The 17,030-nt window shown below is 37.2% G+C and overlaps 1 protein-coding gene across 2 annotated transcripts in view; it reads left to right on the top strand.

Annotated features, from left to right (window-relative positions):
* Positions 1-17,030, top strand: part of LOC117787079 (cyclin-dependent kinase 14) — a 71,326-nt gene that overhangs the window by 31,399 nt on the left and 22,897 nt on the right. For both annotated transcript variants that reach the window (XM_034625524.1, XM_034625523.1), the window contains exon 3: positions 8,091-8,282. In XM_034625524.1, coding sequence (XP_034481415.1) covers positions 8,091-8,282 — 192 coding nt within the window. The remainder of the gene's footprint in view (positions 1-8,090; positions 8,283-17,030) is intronic.

The raw sequence follows: 17,030 nt of genomic DNA, 5'->3' as shown, positions 1-17,030 counted from the left end.
TTTAAAGTCGCTCTGCGTAGTTGAATCACGCGTTATAATTCAGCTGCCGGAGATTCTCCTTCCTTGAACCTCTCCTGTACTTGAATTCACTCTCCCAATAGTGTCTCAAGTAGTTTTGCCAGTAGCAGGCACGTGTCTGCGTGTTGCTGTCTGTCTCTGAATGATGCCTAGGCTCAATTAGTTTGTCATTCCTCATGCACTTGTCTGCTACTCTGTCTCGCTTGTGTACTCTGTCTCTCTCTCTCTCTCTCTCTCTCTCGCTAGCTAGCTACGTGCTGTTGCTCATTTTTGTGCAATTTTCAATTTGCTATTCAGTGAAATATCTCGTAAATGTCAACAGGCCACAAAAAGCGATTACAGCAAAACTCGCAAGTTGGTTTGTAAATTCCCTGGACAATTTTGATGAATAAATAATTGTGAGTTGATATTAAACAAACTTTTATAAACTTTAAATCTATTCAAATAAAAAAAAACTGTTTTAATAAAGGATCAAATAGTATATAAGTAAATATGTAATGTTAAAAGAAGGAATCCTGTATTTATTTATTTTTTAAATAATCCTTAAATATACCCTATAAGCTGCCACTACAGAGTATAGCGAATGCTGTGAAAGTTTTGCTTAAGTCAGCACAAGTTCTCAAATCTTGCGAACTTGCCTCGTCTTCCCATTTTGATTGTCATTATGACTATAAATGCACTGGTAAATGGTAAACATTTTCTTAATTATTTCGGCAACGTTGCTCAGACATTTGTCGAGTGGGGGAGTAGAGTGTGAGTGAGAGAGACAGAGAGGGAGAATAACTTTGACTCCATTCAGTCGTCTGGCACTTCATTTCAGTTGAGTTCATAGAACAACAGCACTTCAACACGCTCCAGTTGGCTTCACAAACATCTTTTCCTGCCCTCCATCACTTTAGTTTTGCGGCTGGCAAACCCATTTGACACTCAATTGCACTTGAAATTTCAATAATTTTTGCATTTTCCCCATTTTGCTATTTGGTTTCATTTGGAACATTGTCAAAAACAGTTTCTCGACTGTCATTGACACACTGCAAATAAGTTGAAAATCGAAACAAGACGAGTCAAAAAAATAAAAGAAAAAAGTCATATGCTAGTATATTTTTTTTATGCAATTATACAAATTGTTTTTGCCTTCTGGTTAACTCATGAAGAGGAAAGTTGAAAAGTTGCATCATTCGAATTTCACAATTTCAATTCCATTTTCACTGCTTGGGTGAAAACCTCATTTGCAATTTTCATCTTCTGCTTTCTGCTGACAACTGAAACGAAAAACAAATTGTGTTCTGAAATTTTATTATGATTATCTGGCGGCGCATTTCGTATTTATGAGTTTTAAATTAAATGCGATTTTGGGCACCTCCGACAGCTGCCAAGTCCCAAAAACCGAGAATCTCAACTGTCTCCTGGGTGACTTTTTAAATATTTATCGATTTCTACCTAAAGCTTTCTCTCTCTCTTTAGTTTATTGTTCACTTCTTTTCTGTTCTTTTTTATGGAAAAGGATAAGTTTTTTGGGTCTGATAATTTTGGCAAAACGTTTTAGTGGCTGTTTAGGCTGCAACTCCAATTGAACATGAACATCAATTCGAGTTTGTTCTGTCGCAATATTGCCTTAAATATTTTATGCCTTCTATTGCGAAGTCCTTTTTTTTTGGCAAATGCCTAACAGCCTGGGGGATCAAAGAAAAGTTAAACATAAAATGTTTTAAAAAAGTCGAAACCTTAATTTGCAATTTATTTAGACTCCCATACATTTTTATGTATGCATATTCCATGCATATTTAATGACTGTCTCTAACTAAATATATTAAACCGAATCGAAAGTAAAGCTCATTTAATTTATGAAATGAAATTATGATTTAAATATTATATATTTATTGTTTCTATATTCATAACTATCTTTGTATCTGTCTTCTTACGATATTATCAATAATTTAAGATGCAATCTAACTTTAACATTTTGAAATATACGCTGCTTTCTCTTACATTATAAATTTATGTTGTTGTAATGTATTTTACTCTCGCAGACTTGCAAAATGGATAAAGTTACTTTTGCCCTCTACTCGTTGTCAACCTGTCTGTTTCCGTCCACGTCTAACGTAGAGTATCGCACTTCTTCAAATGCCTGCCGGGCCTGTCTGATTGTCTGTCCATCTTCTGAGTGTCTTTCCATCTATCTAACAGTCTACCTGCAGCTTCTTCTTTGCCCTTTTGCGCTGGCAGCAGAAGTGTTAACTTGTTTGGCCAAGATTTACAGCTGTCAAATGTCTGAGGATGTCGAACTCATCGACGTTCCTCCTTCAGGGCCTGAATGACAAAGGCATAAATCGGCAGCGACTCCACAAACTGATTTACACTCGGTGTTGCTTTTGAAGTGACAAAAAAAAAAAAAATAGAGAGTTGAGGGAAAATCATAGCATAGCTCGAGGCGCCAGCACTTGGAAACAGTTGAGTTCAGTTGACAATAAATCCGTTCGTCTGCCCTCGTCTGAGTGGCATTTGGCAACTAAATTGTTGTACTTTTCAATTTCAGTCAAAGACTTGCGACAGCACTTTGACAGCAACATGGAAAGGGACAGGGACAAGGACAAGGGCAGGTTTTTTTGGGAAGGAGACAAAGACACCTTGGGAAAAACCACTTACCGCACAGCACACTTTTAACTGTCGCAGCTCTTTTACAGCCATTTAAGTTAATTGTCTGCCCTGTGAGCGATGAAATTGTCTACGAAATGAAAATGAAAATGAAAATGGACTTTTACCTCAACTGAATTCTCGCACCTGTTCCTCGACATTTAGACGATGGCTCAGCCTTGAAGCTTTTTGCGGCATCATTCTGCGGGCACATTTTGTGGGCCAACAAGTTGGAGAACTACGAGTACAATTTGCCAATTTGCAGCCACGTGCCGCATTTTTGTGGTTACAGCTCTGTTGCCAAAACTTTTGTCTCTGTTTTCTTATAATGCTTCAAAATCCCCCAAAAGATTGTGGAAGCTTCAATAATTATTCAGTGCTTGCAACGACGTCAGGCAAAAATTATTTTTAATTAATCATAAGTTTGAAGAAGCCGTCTTTATACACACATAGCTATGCACACACAACACACCTATTTCAGCTCATTTTCATTTTAAACCCGTCCAAGTTCCTACTCCAATTTCGCCTCGTACTCCCCTCTGAACTTTGTGTAATTCAATGCCTTTGCTGTCTCTGGTTTTTGTGCTCGTTGCGGCATCGTTGGCGTCTATTAATTAAATTAAAAAGTTCACAGCCATACTCCTACTACTTTTGCTCCTCCTCCTTATCATCCTCATCATCATCATCATCATCATCATCGTCATTGTTGTTGTTGTTGTTGTTGCTGTTGTCAGACCCCTAAAACTTCGTCGCCTGCTGCTTTTGCTGTTCTTATAGTAAAACTATGCGCAAACATGCAAAATTATCATGCGATGCTTCAGCTTATAAAGTTTGACAGCAATTAAAGTTTTGAGGCGATTGCCCACAGTTTGAGAGCGATTACCAGATTGCTTTGCACTACTTAGTCTACAGTTTGAAATCCAAATCAGTTGAAATGTCACTTGTTATTTCATCCATAACTAAATTAGCAATAAAATGGTTTTGAAACATTTCTTTCATAGTTAAATTATGTTTTTAAGCGAAATAACAAATTGATGGAAATAAATAATATAAAATTAACAGCTATGTATTTTCACTTTGTCAAATCTTTTTGTTTTTTTGACTATCCTAACAGTATTACACTCACCTCTGGTTTAATCAGTTTTCCTTGCAATTATGCAAATGGTTTTCAACAATTAAAACGCAGTCTGGCCAACAGATTCAACTGAATAACCATGCCTCCATTCTCTACTCAATTCAATGCTTGTTGCTTGTCCATCAGTTTGTAATTCATTTTGTTGTTGTTATTTTTTGCTGTTCTCGCAACAATTATGCATATTTACAAATGTTAATTGCCGTCGAGCATAACATTGTTGTATGTACGTTACGGGCAGCAACAGAAGCCATGCCCACGTCAAAAGTACGCCCCCAAGCTGTCAATTAACAACATTATTGACTCTGTTGAACAAGCGACCGACCAACCGTCAGACAGGCAGACAGACAGACAGACAGACAAGTCGACCACTGCTCGGCACTTTGAAATGCTAATGAAATTGGCTTTTAAAGTCAAATGTGAGAGTCGTCGAGTGCTACAAAATGAATAAACTTTATAAAATAAAATTTCAGTGTTGAGTCACTTCAAAAAAGTCCTGGCTATGTCCTCAGTTCAGCACTGTTCGGCTGCTTAATTGATAAATTGATTAAATTGCATGGCTTAATTGCATGACAGTCCCATTGTCTTTCGTCACAATGACAACCACATGACATCAGCGATCTACAAATGAATTTTAACATTTAATTTTGTTGTCCTCTTTTTGCCTTTTGACCAACTCTTCCCTCTCACTCTCTCTTCTTTTTTGGCAAATTGCATTTACTTTGTTCGCCTTCATTTTGGTCAAATGCTCGTTAATGCGACTTATTTGTCAGCATTTCAAGTGTCGCCTCAGCTTTTACTGCTCCATCCGATTTGATTCGATTGGATTAAATTGCTCTGTCCGGACAGAAGCTGCTCTTTGCCTCCAATCGAATCCAACGCTAGTCTCAGCTTTTACCGCCTGCGGCTTTTCAACAATTCAACTGATTTTGACCATTGTCTTTTTTAGTTAACATTAGCTGAGCATGTGTGCTCTTTTTTTGAAAGATGGTATTGCAGTGCTAGAAATCGTACTTTTAAGTCTAAAATTGTTTAGACACTTGCAGGAAAAAATTTAATTAAATGGTTTTTAATTATATTTAATTGGAAGCAGACATTAAAATATTAAATAAGGTCTTAAATAATTAATTTTAAAATGGTTTATTGAATATCCAAAATTTGTAAAGTTTGAAGTCTTTGAAAAAGAGTCAAGGAGTATAGAAAAAATTGACAAAATTTTGATGCAGAATCAAATTCGAGGTCAAATAATGATTAAAATGTTATTCCGCATGAAAATCGGTTAAGTTTTCGCGAAGTTATGCCAGTTTGAAGTTTTTGAAAAAGAGTTAAGGGGTAAGTATGGAAAAAATTGACAGTGAGGGGGGCAAAAATCTAATTTTGTAAATGTATAAAATATTGATGCAGAATCAAATTTAGGGCCAAATAATGATCAAAATGACATTCCGAATGAAAATCGGTTAAGTTTTCGCAAAGTTATGACCGTTTGAAGTTTTTGAAAAAGAGTCAAGGGGTAAGTATGGAAAAAATTGACAGTGAGGGGGGCAAAAATCAAATTTTGTAAATGTATAAAATATTGATGCAGAATCAAATTTAGGGCCAAATAATGATCAAAATGACATTCCGAATGAAAATCGGTTAAGTTTTCGCAAAGTTATGCCAGTTTGAAGTTTTTGAAAAAAAAATCAAGGGGTAAATATGGAAAAAATTGACAGTGAGGGGGGCAAAAATCAAATTTTGTAAATGTATAAAATATTGATGCAGAATCAAATTTAGGGCCAAATAATGATCAAAATGACATTCCGAATGAAAATCGGTTAAGTTTTCGCAAAGTTATGACCGTTTGAAGTTTTCCAAAAATTGGTTAATAGGTACTATTGTATGTATGTTGAAAAGATATAATAAATAATATGAAAATATAAACCTGCGGAAAAACTAAAATTATATAAAATAAAATCGATGTTATTTTTATCATTTATTATGAAAATTAAATTACCATGAAAATTAAATGCTCTCTTTGAGAGCAAAAGAATATCTATGTCTCTTTTGTTTTGAGAATTATCTAAAGTACTTAACGCAACTGAAAAAATAAACCAAAATAAGCTTTGCAATCTTCCTTTCTCATATTCCTATCTCTTTGCTTACCCATTCTTTTAACACAATTGCAGACGAGCACCTCTATGGTCATTTTTTCTATCTTTTTTCTATCCCATACATAAAAGTGCCGCTGGATTTTGTCCTTGTCCACTCAACACATTTGCTCATGCTCAATGTTTGGTCGTCTTACGTTTACTACCCGATAAGTCGAAAGGATTCTCGAACCGAAATGCGAACAATAAAACTTTAGCCTGTGACTAAAGCGCATTAAACTGCCGCCTGAATGTGCTTTTTTGGGATGGTCACTCGCAGTTACACAGATTGCATTTTTGTCTTTTTTGTATTCTTATATTTTATTTTTTTTGGTGCGGTTTTGCTTTGATTTAATTTTGCTTTTACTGTAGCTTGTTTGTCATTGTTCATGTCTGTTCCCTCCTCGCCTCCTGCTGCCTTTGTCTGCTATCAATTTGTGAGCTTTGTTCAATTGGCTTTGCTTTACTCCCTACACTGACTGTTGTCAGTCATTCGTCAGCAAAATAAATCATTGTTGGGCGGACTTGGAACTTTAAAAATTTACATTGCCTAAGCAAAAGTTTGTATGCGCACAAAAGTAGGCAATACATTGCCAAAGAAGATTTAACAGCAGTCTCGAAATTGGCTTACTTTAATATACTTAATTCTATGAATTTTGGCCAAAATGTTGCCCTCAAATGTTACATTTTTCATAGCATTGCAAAGCTCATATTGCATAACAGGCAGGAAAAGAAGCTGGATGCCCAACTCCAACCACACTCGAGTTGTAGTTCATGGCGAACATATTTTATTGATTACATTTGCTGCTCCCAAGTTTCCCCCATGTTCTGGGGCATTTCTTTCCCATTCCCTTTTGCTCTGCGTGTTTTTGCACAAGTTTATGAGATTTTCCTTGGTGGCGGCAACCCCAAAAATCAACTGGAGTTTTCTGCAAAATGCCACATTTAGAGGAATTGCATTTCTGTGGCCAGCATGTCAGTATGTATGTGTATGCTACATGAGTTATATAAGCAAATAAATTGCTTATTTGTAGCGACAATTTGCGGTAATTTTGTGATTTGTGCTTTGGTTTTCATTCAGCAAATGTGTTATGCTGACATCATCTGTGTCTCTGAGGGTTGTTGCCCTTGTCTCCCTTGTGTAAGTCCTTATGGCTATTAATTAAATATATTTGCTCTTTCCTCATGAATGACTCCCCTTCAACGTGATCACAGTTTATTGACTGCCTGAGTTTTTTCTGAGCTCCACACTAAACGTGTAATCCTTTTTGGCGCTGGCATTTGCATACAAGAGACACAGATACTGAATGCGAGTCCTGTAGAGCCCCTTGTATGCATATCGTTAGCAAATTGCAGGCTCTAAAAGCAACCGCGTTTTCGGCCAAAAAACGTACAAAAAAAAGGCAACACTCGTGGCAATGTATGTGTAAGCTAATACCCAGCCAATTTCCGTTAGCTGCTGCTACGTTTCAGGTAGCATTGCCAACTCTTCATTCTGCTTTTTTTTTTTTCTGGCTCGTAGTCCTTTCGCCTGGGGCGTTGTTATTCGTGCCTTTTGTATTTCCGGTTTGGAAATTAGAAGGCGCACCTTGTTGTCGTTCCCCGTCGGTTTGAAGCGCTCTATACAAATTTGTACAAAAGCTTAGCTTATATTCGTATATTTTTCCGCTGATCACATTTGCATATTCGACACATCCTGAAATGCCCGGCGTCCTGTTGGTCGTTCTGTTTACGAGCTGTGACTATGAATTTTTGGGCGCAGCTGTATAAGCCATTTGGGGAACTTAAGCCTTTTTGAGCTGGAATTTGTAAAATAATTTTGAAATTGACAGTAACTTTTTGAGCAGTCGAGGTGACTAAATGAAGCCATTAGCAGTCAAAGCCAGGGCCACAAACTCATCAATTGACCAGAGCCACAGCCTTGTGGCTTAAAAGCAAACTGGCAAGACAAAGGCGTTGATTGGCTTTCAGTTCCTACTTTCCACCCCCTCAGGGACCAACTAAAAAGTGAAACGTGGTCAAGTTGCGCTTTGACAGCAATATTTCTCAAAATAAATTTGACAAAGGCCAGTTTAAAGTGTTTCTACGGTCATTTAGTTTGCATAAAAGCCAATTATGATAGAAATAATAATAATAGTAAAAATAATATTTATATTTATATTTTCTTCTGTCTATTGCAGCTATTTCCCGCGAGGATGGCGACGACTCGACACATCATCATCATCACCATCATAATCATCATCGCGGCGGTGGCGCTCATCATAATCACGGTAATAAAGTTCCATACAATGGCTACAATTCGGAGGAGTATCTGGATCGCCTGGAACCCAATGGCAATATACCCGCTGACAAAACAAATTGCAGATATGGCGGTAAGTTTATTTATTTAAATAGCACACGGTAATTAAAGAAATATAGCTAAGAAAATCATTTAAAATTATAAGTAATAAGAAGAATCTTGAGAAACCAAAAAAATGTATTAAAGTAAAACTTACAACTATAAAGTTTACGATTTAAAATTGTATTTTGTGTATTTCATGCTCTCAAAAAATGCCAGCAAAAGCGCTTAGTTAAACTCTGCTTGAGCTCACTTTTAACGAAACTCATTCATAAAGATTTGTTTTATTTATTGCCTCCACTTGCGCCATAATCTCTCATTTAAGCTGGAGAAACTAATTTAATGATATTTGCGAGCGTTAAAAATCCCCACTGATTTGAGTAATTTATGCCGCATTGCCGGTTCGAGCCATGTCTAACTAATATTGGCTCTGTCAGAGCTGGGCGTGTCTAATTATGGAATGGGGGGGGGCGGGGCATTTCCCCCAATGGAATAGATAAACAATACTGCGAAATTTTCTTCAATGCTTCCGAATTTCCTACACTCGATTTAGTCGTGCAACATTTTGTTGCTTCCATCTTCCACACTTCCAATTTTTTCTTTGGCTGGGGGCAATTTATCAAATTCTTGTCTCATTTAGCAGCGTTTACATTTTCTTCGTCCATTTTCTGTTTGTTTATCTACGCGTATTTTGTCTGTAATTTTGTCATTTAAACGCGTCCTTAAATGGTTTATCATATCTCTGAATTAATCCGCTAGCATTCCAATGCGTTTGCTTTGTTCTCTCTCGCTCTATCTATGCCTCTGTCTCTGTCTCTGTCTTTTGCATTCTCCCTCTCGTTTTATTGTCATAATTGTAAATTGCAATTTTATGCAAACAATGGCGCAATGGAGCAGGCTGTCTCGAGACTTTAGACTTCAGACTACAGACTCGTTGACATTCTCGATAAGGCGAATCATCAACATCATGATGATGATGGGGATGATGATGATGAAGGGAGGCAAGGACTTGTTATAGCCTCATTTGTTGTTGTTGTTGCTTCAATTGTACTTGAAGCTGTTGCTCTTGTAATTGTCCTTGTAAAACGGGGCACTCAACTCGCTTGCCAGCTCTTTCTCAATACCAGAATCTCCCTCTCTCTCTCTCACTCTCTCTGCGTGTCTCTGGTGGCGTCTAGGCGTTACGGAATCGGCTCATAAAGCAACGGAAATGAAAATATTAACAAGCAAATGCACAGCAGCAACAACAACAACAACAACGAGAACAACAAGAGCTATGCCCCACAGCAATAACAACAACGGCAAGCAGAATTATTCATAGTTAAATGGAAACTGTGCATGCCTCATATATCTGCCCCCGCTTGAACTCAAAGAGGCACCGCCATTGTCTTTGCCACTGTACACTTGCAACTTGCTGCACACTCCCCCTTCCCCCTTTCCCCTTGCACGTGAACTGCCTGCATTGCCAAGGTCTTGTCTGCCCCGAAGTTATGCCATTTTTCCCATATATCAGTGTTGTTTTTGTTCTTGCCAGGCACTCAACGCTAGGTGGCGTGTTTGTATATTGCATTTGCGAGGGTCGTTTCGGGGTTTAGTCAAAGGATTACTTTTTACCCATTTGACTGCAACTCCATTCAGCAACTAATGTGTAAATAGCTTGTTTAAAACTTTGACTGCACACGAAGTCTGGGCTCGAACTGAATTAAGATTTCAGATATCTAAATTGTTGCGGGTTCTTGATTTGAATAGTTGCATAAAAATGTTTAATTTATTTAAAAGAAATTTAGTAAAACTGCAAGAATTAAGTTTCCAACATTATTACAATAAATTTGTTGTAATTTCGAAAAAACTGTTGTCAATATAATCCATTTAAATACGTTTTTATTTTTCTTTAGACAATTATAAATTATATAGTTTAATGTAAACACCGTTACATAATTTTCGCTTACAATGTTAGTAAGTTATAGCTTAACATTTAAAGCAAAACTGTTGTTTAAATATAAACTATTAATTTTAATGCATGGAATTATAGAAAAAACGTTCTCAATTATTTTAAAAGTAAATGTTGTATTCGTAAAAGAAATTGCAAAAAATATGTTTGAGTATTTTTAGCTGAAATTACATTTTTATAGAGAACTATTAAACAATTTGTTAGTTTATCTAACCATTATTCACTGGTGATTGAAAGTTTCTGCATAGTTTTTGTTATTTTTCCTCGTTTACTAGAGATGAATTCTTTGTTTTATTGTTTGGCATCAATAAGTATCTCGAGCTACCCAAGTCGTACCAAGCAAGTTATCATAAAGTTATGTAACGCACAATAAATTACACACTTTGAAAGCACATTCACCCACTCAGCTAGACCGTTCGCCTCTTGGTCCCGCTTTTCGCTCTCCCTCTCTCTCTCTCTCTCTCTCTCTCTCTCTCTCTCTCTCTCTCTCTCTCTATCTCGGTTCCAGCCAAAAGCAATTTCAGTTTTTCATGCTGTTGGCTTTCCTCGTTGTTGTTGTAGCTGTTCTGATTACATGATTTATAAGTTATCTTCAACTCAACAACGTCGTTGTTTGCCATTGGAACAGTAGAGTGGTTGAGTGTGAGGGGAGCAGAGCCTGAGTGCGGGGAATGTGATGCGGGGCCAGGATATGCGCAATTTATTCTGAAAGCCTTCACTCCAACAAAGATTATGGTTTATATGTGCAAATTATGCGCTGCCAAAAACCTTTACAATGCTCCCCTCGCTTCTCCATTTGACTGTGCCCTATTTATTAGGCCATTACAAAAGTTGCGCCATGTAAAAATTGTAAAATGCGTTACAATGTAAAAGACGAAAAAACATATTTGCCAAATTCGCATAAAGCATTTGACAAATGACATGAACAAGCAGTTTCCCGACCCACAAATTGTAAATCATTTCTAACAATTATGCGTGACTCGTAAAATTATTAGAATTTCAATTGTAAGTTTTCTTTTAATAGGAATTTGTGATACATTTGAGAGTATTATTTTGTGTCCTCAGTTGAAGAAGTCTCTTTTTTTATTAAAGGTGTTTTTAGGTGTCTTAAGTTATCACTTCCAAGTTTATAAAAACGCGCGAATAAATCCTTTTAGCAGTTTATTTGGCTTTTGATGTGACATTGTTGGTCCTTTTTTTTTTAAGAATATTGATGAGGGTATTCTTATTTTGTCAAGAAATATGTAACACAATATGTACAGGAAAAATTTTGGTAATTGTTATCTTAAAATAAACATAATTAAAGCTTTAAAAAATATATAGAAAAATCCATTCATTCGCTACAATTTCTAAAAGCCCACTTTAGGGAACATTTTAATTTTTTTGTAAAAAGAATTCTTATGCGAATAGAACTTGTATTTAAAAGAGTATTTCATCTTCGACAATCTTGTCTATTTTATTACTTCATCTTCTAGGCATTACGTCGTTTGTTTTTTTTTACATTTTTTCTTCAGCCTACACGAAGAGTCTCCCTCACTTTTTTGAACTGCCAGGACTCGTTGTCTATTGTTTCGGCAAAGCTCCTTGTGCTCCCTTGCCTCCTTACTGTCTGTGATTTAAATTTATTGGCAAAATACTTTAAGTGATTTTTTCGTTATATTTTTTTCCCTTGTTTTGGGGCTGTTCTTGCTGTGGGGGTGCCATTTGTTTTTCGCTGCGAGAAACCCTTTGACAGTTTGGCTGGTTTTTCTTTTATACCCTGGAAGCATTAGAAGAACCGTCTTGTCGCCTTGCGGTTAGACAGCCCTTCTTGTGGTTTTCTTCTCCGCACCGCTGTCAAATTCGTTGCAGTTTATTAACGAAGCAAAAACATGTCGCCTTTTCTTTCCGTTATTTGTTTTGTTCCGCTTAGAGCTCTCCCAAGTCTTTTTTTATCCCTTTTTTATATTTTGTGCACCGCATTTTTAATGATTTTGTTGGGGAAGTGTTGTGTTTTGTGCTTCGCTTTACTGTTGTGTAGATTTTTGTTTGATGTCATCTCGCGTGAGACATTTTTTTGGTTTTTTGGCTAATGAAGCGACTTATGCATTGACATGGAAAATTTGCGGTCCATTTTTTGCTGTTTGAGAATCGTTTTGGGTGTTTTTACGCTTATCGCGCCGCATTTGCATAAAGATTTTTCAACTGGAGATTTGAGGGATGTCTAAGCAAGAGCAAAGGTCGAGCATTTGCAATTTACTTGGAACGGAAAGAAAAAACTTTGCTAATTGGCTGGAGAAATGTAAAATGACTGAATAAAATAACGAGTTATCTGGAATCTTTGTGAAATATTCCAAAATATTCTCAGAAATTCGTTTTGAATTACAATTTTGTTTAAATTTTAAATGTGCCAAATAAAAAAAAAGGAATTGTACTAAAATTGAAACCGTTTTCGGCAGAGAAATTAAATTGAAAATACAATTTTACCCTCAAAAATCAAGCCTTTACAGTAACTTTTATTTAACGAGAATTAGATTGTCTACTAACAAATTCATTCAGTAAATTCTGCGATACTTTTTTTTATCGCTTAAATGATTTACAAACAAATTTTATCATCGTTATAAATGTGAGTGCACCCCAACACCAAAAAAAAAACACATATTTAGTAGCTGTCGCTGTGAAGCACTCTAAAAAAGCGCAAAAAGTCGCGTAATTCGTTTAATATCGATTTTTGTCGGTGCTGCCAACTTGTTTTTAGATAACTATGAGTAATGCCACTGGAACTAACATAAAATGTTTTTGCAACGCTGCGGCATAATAAGATCATTTTCCCCAGTTCCCTAGCTAATGTAATCAATTTCCTTTGAAAACTTTGTCCACACACAACTAAGCAAAAGTTATGGAGCAGCTACCCCCTCTACTTACCCCTACTCCTCACGCTCGTGGAAATTTTAAAGTTGCTTCGCCAGCAGCAGCCAATTTTGGGCATTGTCCAAAGTCGCGACGCGTCGTCTCATCATTTTCAGTAGAAGCAAATAACTGTAAAACTGTCCGAAAATGAATCTTTTTGACAATTCCCGTCTACCATTTTGCATACTAAGCTCATTATGGAGCCACAGCTCCAATATGAAGTTGAAAAACGCACAAAAGGCAGACAACTCGTTGCCTTCTTTTTTGTCCAGTTTCTTTTCTTCATTTTAGCCGGCGGGGGTGGCAAACTTTTTAATAGTGTGGCAACCCTGCTTCGTACCGCCAAGACAATTTGATGCGCATTTTATTGCAACCGATGGGGCTAACAATGCCCCCTGGGCAGTGCCACGCCCCCTCGACTAAAATATGAAAATTCACGCTTGTCATTATAAATTCTTGTAGACACATTTTCCCACATTCTCATTCCCCCAACTAAACCAGCAGACATAATAAAAAGCTTACTAAAGCTTAAAGCGAAATATCTTTAAGTCCTTGTCGAGGGAGAGAGGGATGGAGAGAGAAAGAAGGTAGAGAGGCAAGATGAACACTTCGTTTGCAATCAACGCGCAGCTCGAACACATTTTGAGTGACAGCTGAAGTATCCATAACGTCATCAGGAGCTCACACAAGAGCGAGGCAGGGAGAGAGAGAGAGAGACAGAGAGAGAGAGAGAGAGAGGGGAGAGCCTCAGGTCACGGCCTCCAACGGAATTAGGATTCATAATATGACAAAGTGGCGGTTGGGCCATGTAACTAACGCTTGTCCTGTATGTAGAATGTGTTACAAGGATATTCACACACACACACACACACACACACAGGCATACGTAACGCACACACGTGTGTGCTTAGATTATAAGCAGCTTCAGCTGCGGTTGCCTCACTGTATTTGTATTGGTCTATGGGGAGAACTACATTTGAGGGAGACTTTGTCCTGTATCCTCGTCCTGTCTGCCACTGCAGATAACGCCTCAATTCTATGCGTTGACTTTGATAGCCTTGGGGCATATATCTACATACATATACATGCATACATATGTATGTGTGTGGCACACGCATTTGATTTGGTCAGTTCGACACATTGCAGACTCTGGACATAGGACACTACATGCTTTCTTCCTTCCTGCCAGCTTTGCCTCTACTTCAAATTTTGATTGTCATTTACGTGACTCGACGTATATGTGTGGGTGTGTGTGAGTGTGTGTGTAAGAGGCTTTTTGAATGAAATTGCTGCAAATTATTCCCATTACGATTTTGTGGCTAGCTGCTTTTCAAGTTGATTGTCGTTTACATATGAACAAAGCACTGTGAGCTAAACCTCTACTTAGGCGCCTGATTGGACTTTCAAGAGGCTCCTGGACAAGTTGATGGGCTGTCGTCTGGCTTGAATAAAACCATATATTGGGCAATCTAACGTTTAATCAGTCAAAAACAGCGTCGATAACTTGAAGTTTGTTCGATTGATTCCTTAAATCTTATAATGTTCGATTTACCTATCGATACAGTTTCCTTGAATCGAGAACTTCTAACAGCAAAATTTACATTTAATTCAGTTACAATAGATAACTTCATTTGTTTTAATCGATACATATTCGATAAATCAATCTATATTCATTGCTTACAGTACAGAAAATTAATCGATATTACACTTTACTTACTTATCTAAATTAAATTATCAAAAACTAACAAAATAGCTTTAAGTATACACATGTATCGATAACTTTGTCAATGTGCAACACATCAATCGATTACTAATTCATAAACGGAAATTACAGTCATACTTCTGTAGCTATGTATTTCTGCCTGTCATTCATCTCGATATATTAATCCATTATGTGGTATCACCCCCTGCGTGCAACTGTGCCACTGTGCGTGGAGCGACCACTGTGCGTAGCATTTTGGCATTGTCAGTCTATTGACCAAGCAAATGTCTCTGTTGAGTGCGTGCAGTGCTCCTGGTGTCCATTGATGTCCCTGCTGGCGTTCTATTACCATTGCCATTGCCATTGCCAACGTACTGAAATTGTCTACGTGCCTTTTGTTTCTCACTTCTTCCCTGCCACATGCCCCTGCCGCATGCCTCATGCTCCAAGTGCTGGCTAGTCCATGTGTTGTTGCCTGTGGCAAACAGTTCTCTCCTGCTACTGCAACTCGATTGCTTTATGACGACCGCTTGACGGAAACGTGCAACGTTTTTTGTGCCGCTCGCATGTTGCAGATTGATGATACTTTGCAGCAACAGTGGCTGCTACAGTGGCTGCAATTTGGCCACGCCCACGGGCTTTATTTGCCATTGCCACAAATCAGTGGCCAATAAACGAGCAAAGCGCGAGACAGAGAGTCCATCTGGGATCTCGCCCGGGGACCTTTTGAAGTTAATTAAAAAGCGCTGGCAAAGGGCGCACAATTTTCAATTACTTAAAGCAACTTTTTTTTCCAATGGACTTCAATCTCATTTAACGTTGCGGGTTGTAAAAATATTATTGATAAACTCTGCAATTGCAACAACATTTGATTGCATATTAATATTCTCGCAGCATACATTTTATTATTATTAGCTGCAGTTGCAGCTGCCACATTCACAGCGGTTGCAAGTAAATTGAATTTTCTTTTAGCTGCCATTGATGCCACAATATTATCCACTGTATATTTATCTCGCCAGCTCTCCAGCTCCAACAATTGAATTGACTGCTCCTTCTGCGATTTTTCCTTCTTCTTCTTCCAAGAAAGTCACCTTCTGTTGCCCTGTATATTGTTGTATTGCCGTATTACTGTTGCCCTCTGTTGTCGTCTTAACAATTCGCATTAGAAATCAATTCATTTTGTGGCTATTGTGCAATTTCCGATTCGTCTAACAAATACAGCGCAGCTATAAAGCAAATAATGAACGACAAATTGCAGCTGAGATTGATGTTTCAGTCGAGGGGATTTTGATAAATATTTTGCCACAACAATAAATGTGGCCAATAACTAAATGGCAAAGGACTGTAGCTGAAAGTAGCTGAAATTTAATTAGGCATACGTAGATTAATGTATTTTGTTGCCATAACTACTTTTAACTGTGACAAATGTTGACAGCATTTTGATTAATTTCGAATGGGAATTGAAGCTTAACTGAGGGTGAAATTGGCTGGAATTAAAGATGAAGTTTTTGAATCCAATAATAATAATTAAAGAATGAAAATTGATATCGAAAATAAGCTCCGAATTTTATATTCTCAAAATAACATTTGTAAGTAGTAGTTGTCTTAACTATGAAGTCTTTGAATTATAGCTAATAAATAGTTAATGAAAACAAAAAGTTGTAAAAAGTATAAAAATGGGGAAAGAATTAAAAAAAACTAGTTTGGTACTCCAAATTATTTTTATATAGTTTTGTTAATAATAACTATAATCTACAATGTTAATAATTATTTAACACACATGACATTCCAAGAGTGTGCTTTAATTTTTAATTACTAGCAAAGTTCTTTCTATAAATTTGCCAAGGGAATGGAGTATATCAACATTGTTATCATATGTCTGACACAATTTGGCGAAAAGCTTTGCTAAGTGAAGTCTTGGAAAGTCTCGGAAAGTCACTCACAATATGACATGAGATTTGTGCTTAAAGTCCTTGGGCTTTTTTGGTAAGACAAAAGACAACCGCAAAGGCAACCGAAACTACCGGATGTACAGCCTAACTCCGACTTCCTGTTACCGTATCCGTTCCCTTTGCCATATCCATAACTATGACTTCAGTCATGCTACAGTGTTGGCCACACCCGCAACAATGTTGCATAATGACAACGTTTAGTGTGAAATTTTCTGCGGTTTTTCGTGCTTACCCTATCCCTGTGGTGCCATATCCTTAACACTTCTTTTGAAATTGCGCACATAAACT

This window comes from Drosophila innubila (genome assembly GCF_004354385.1).
Source record: "Drosophila innubila isolate TH190305 chromosome 3L unlocalized genomic scaffold, UK_Dinn_1.0 0_D_3L, whole genome shotgun sequence".
NCBI classification, from domain to species: domain Eukaryota; kingdom Metazoa; phylum Arthropoda; class Insecta; order Diptera; family Drosophilidae; genus Drosophila; species Drosophila innubila.
This window is presented reverse-complemented; position numbering and strand designations above follow the sequence as displayed.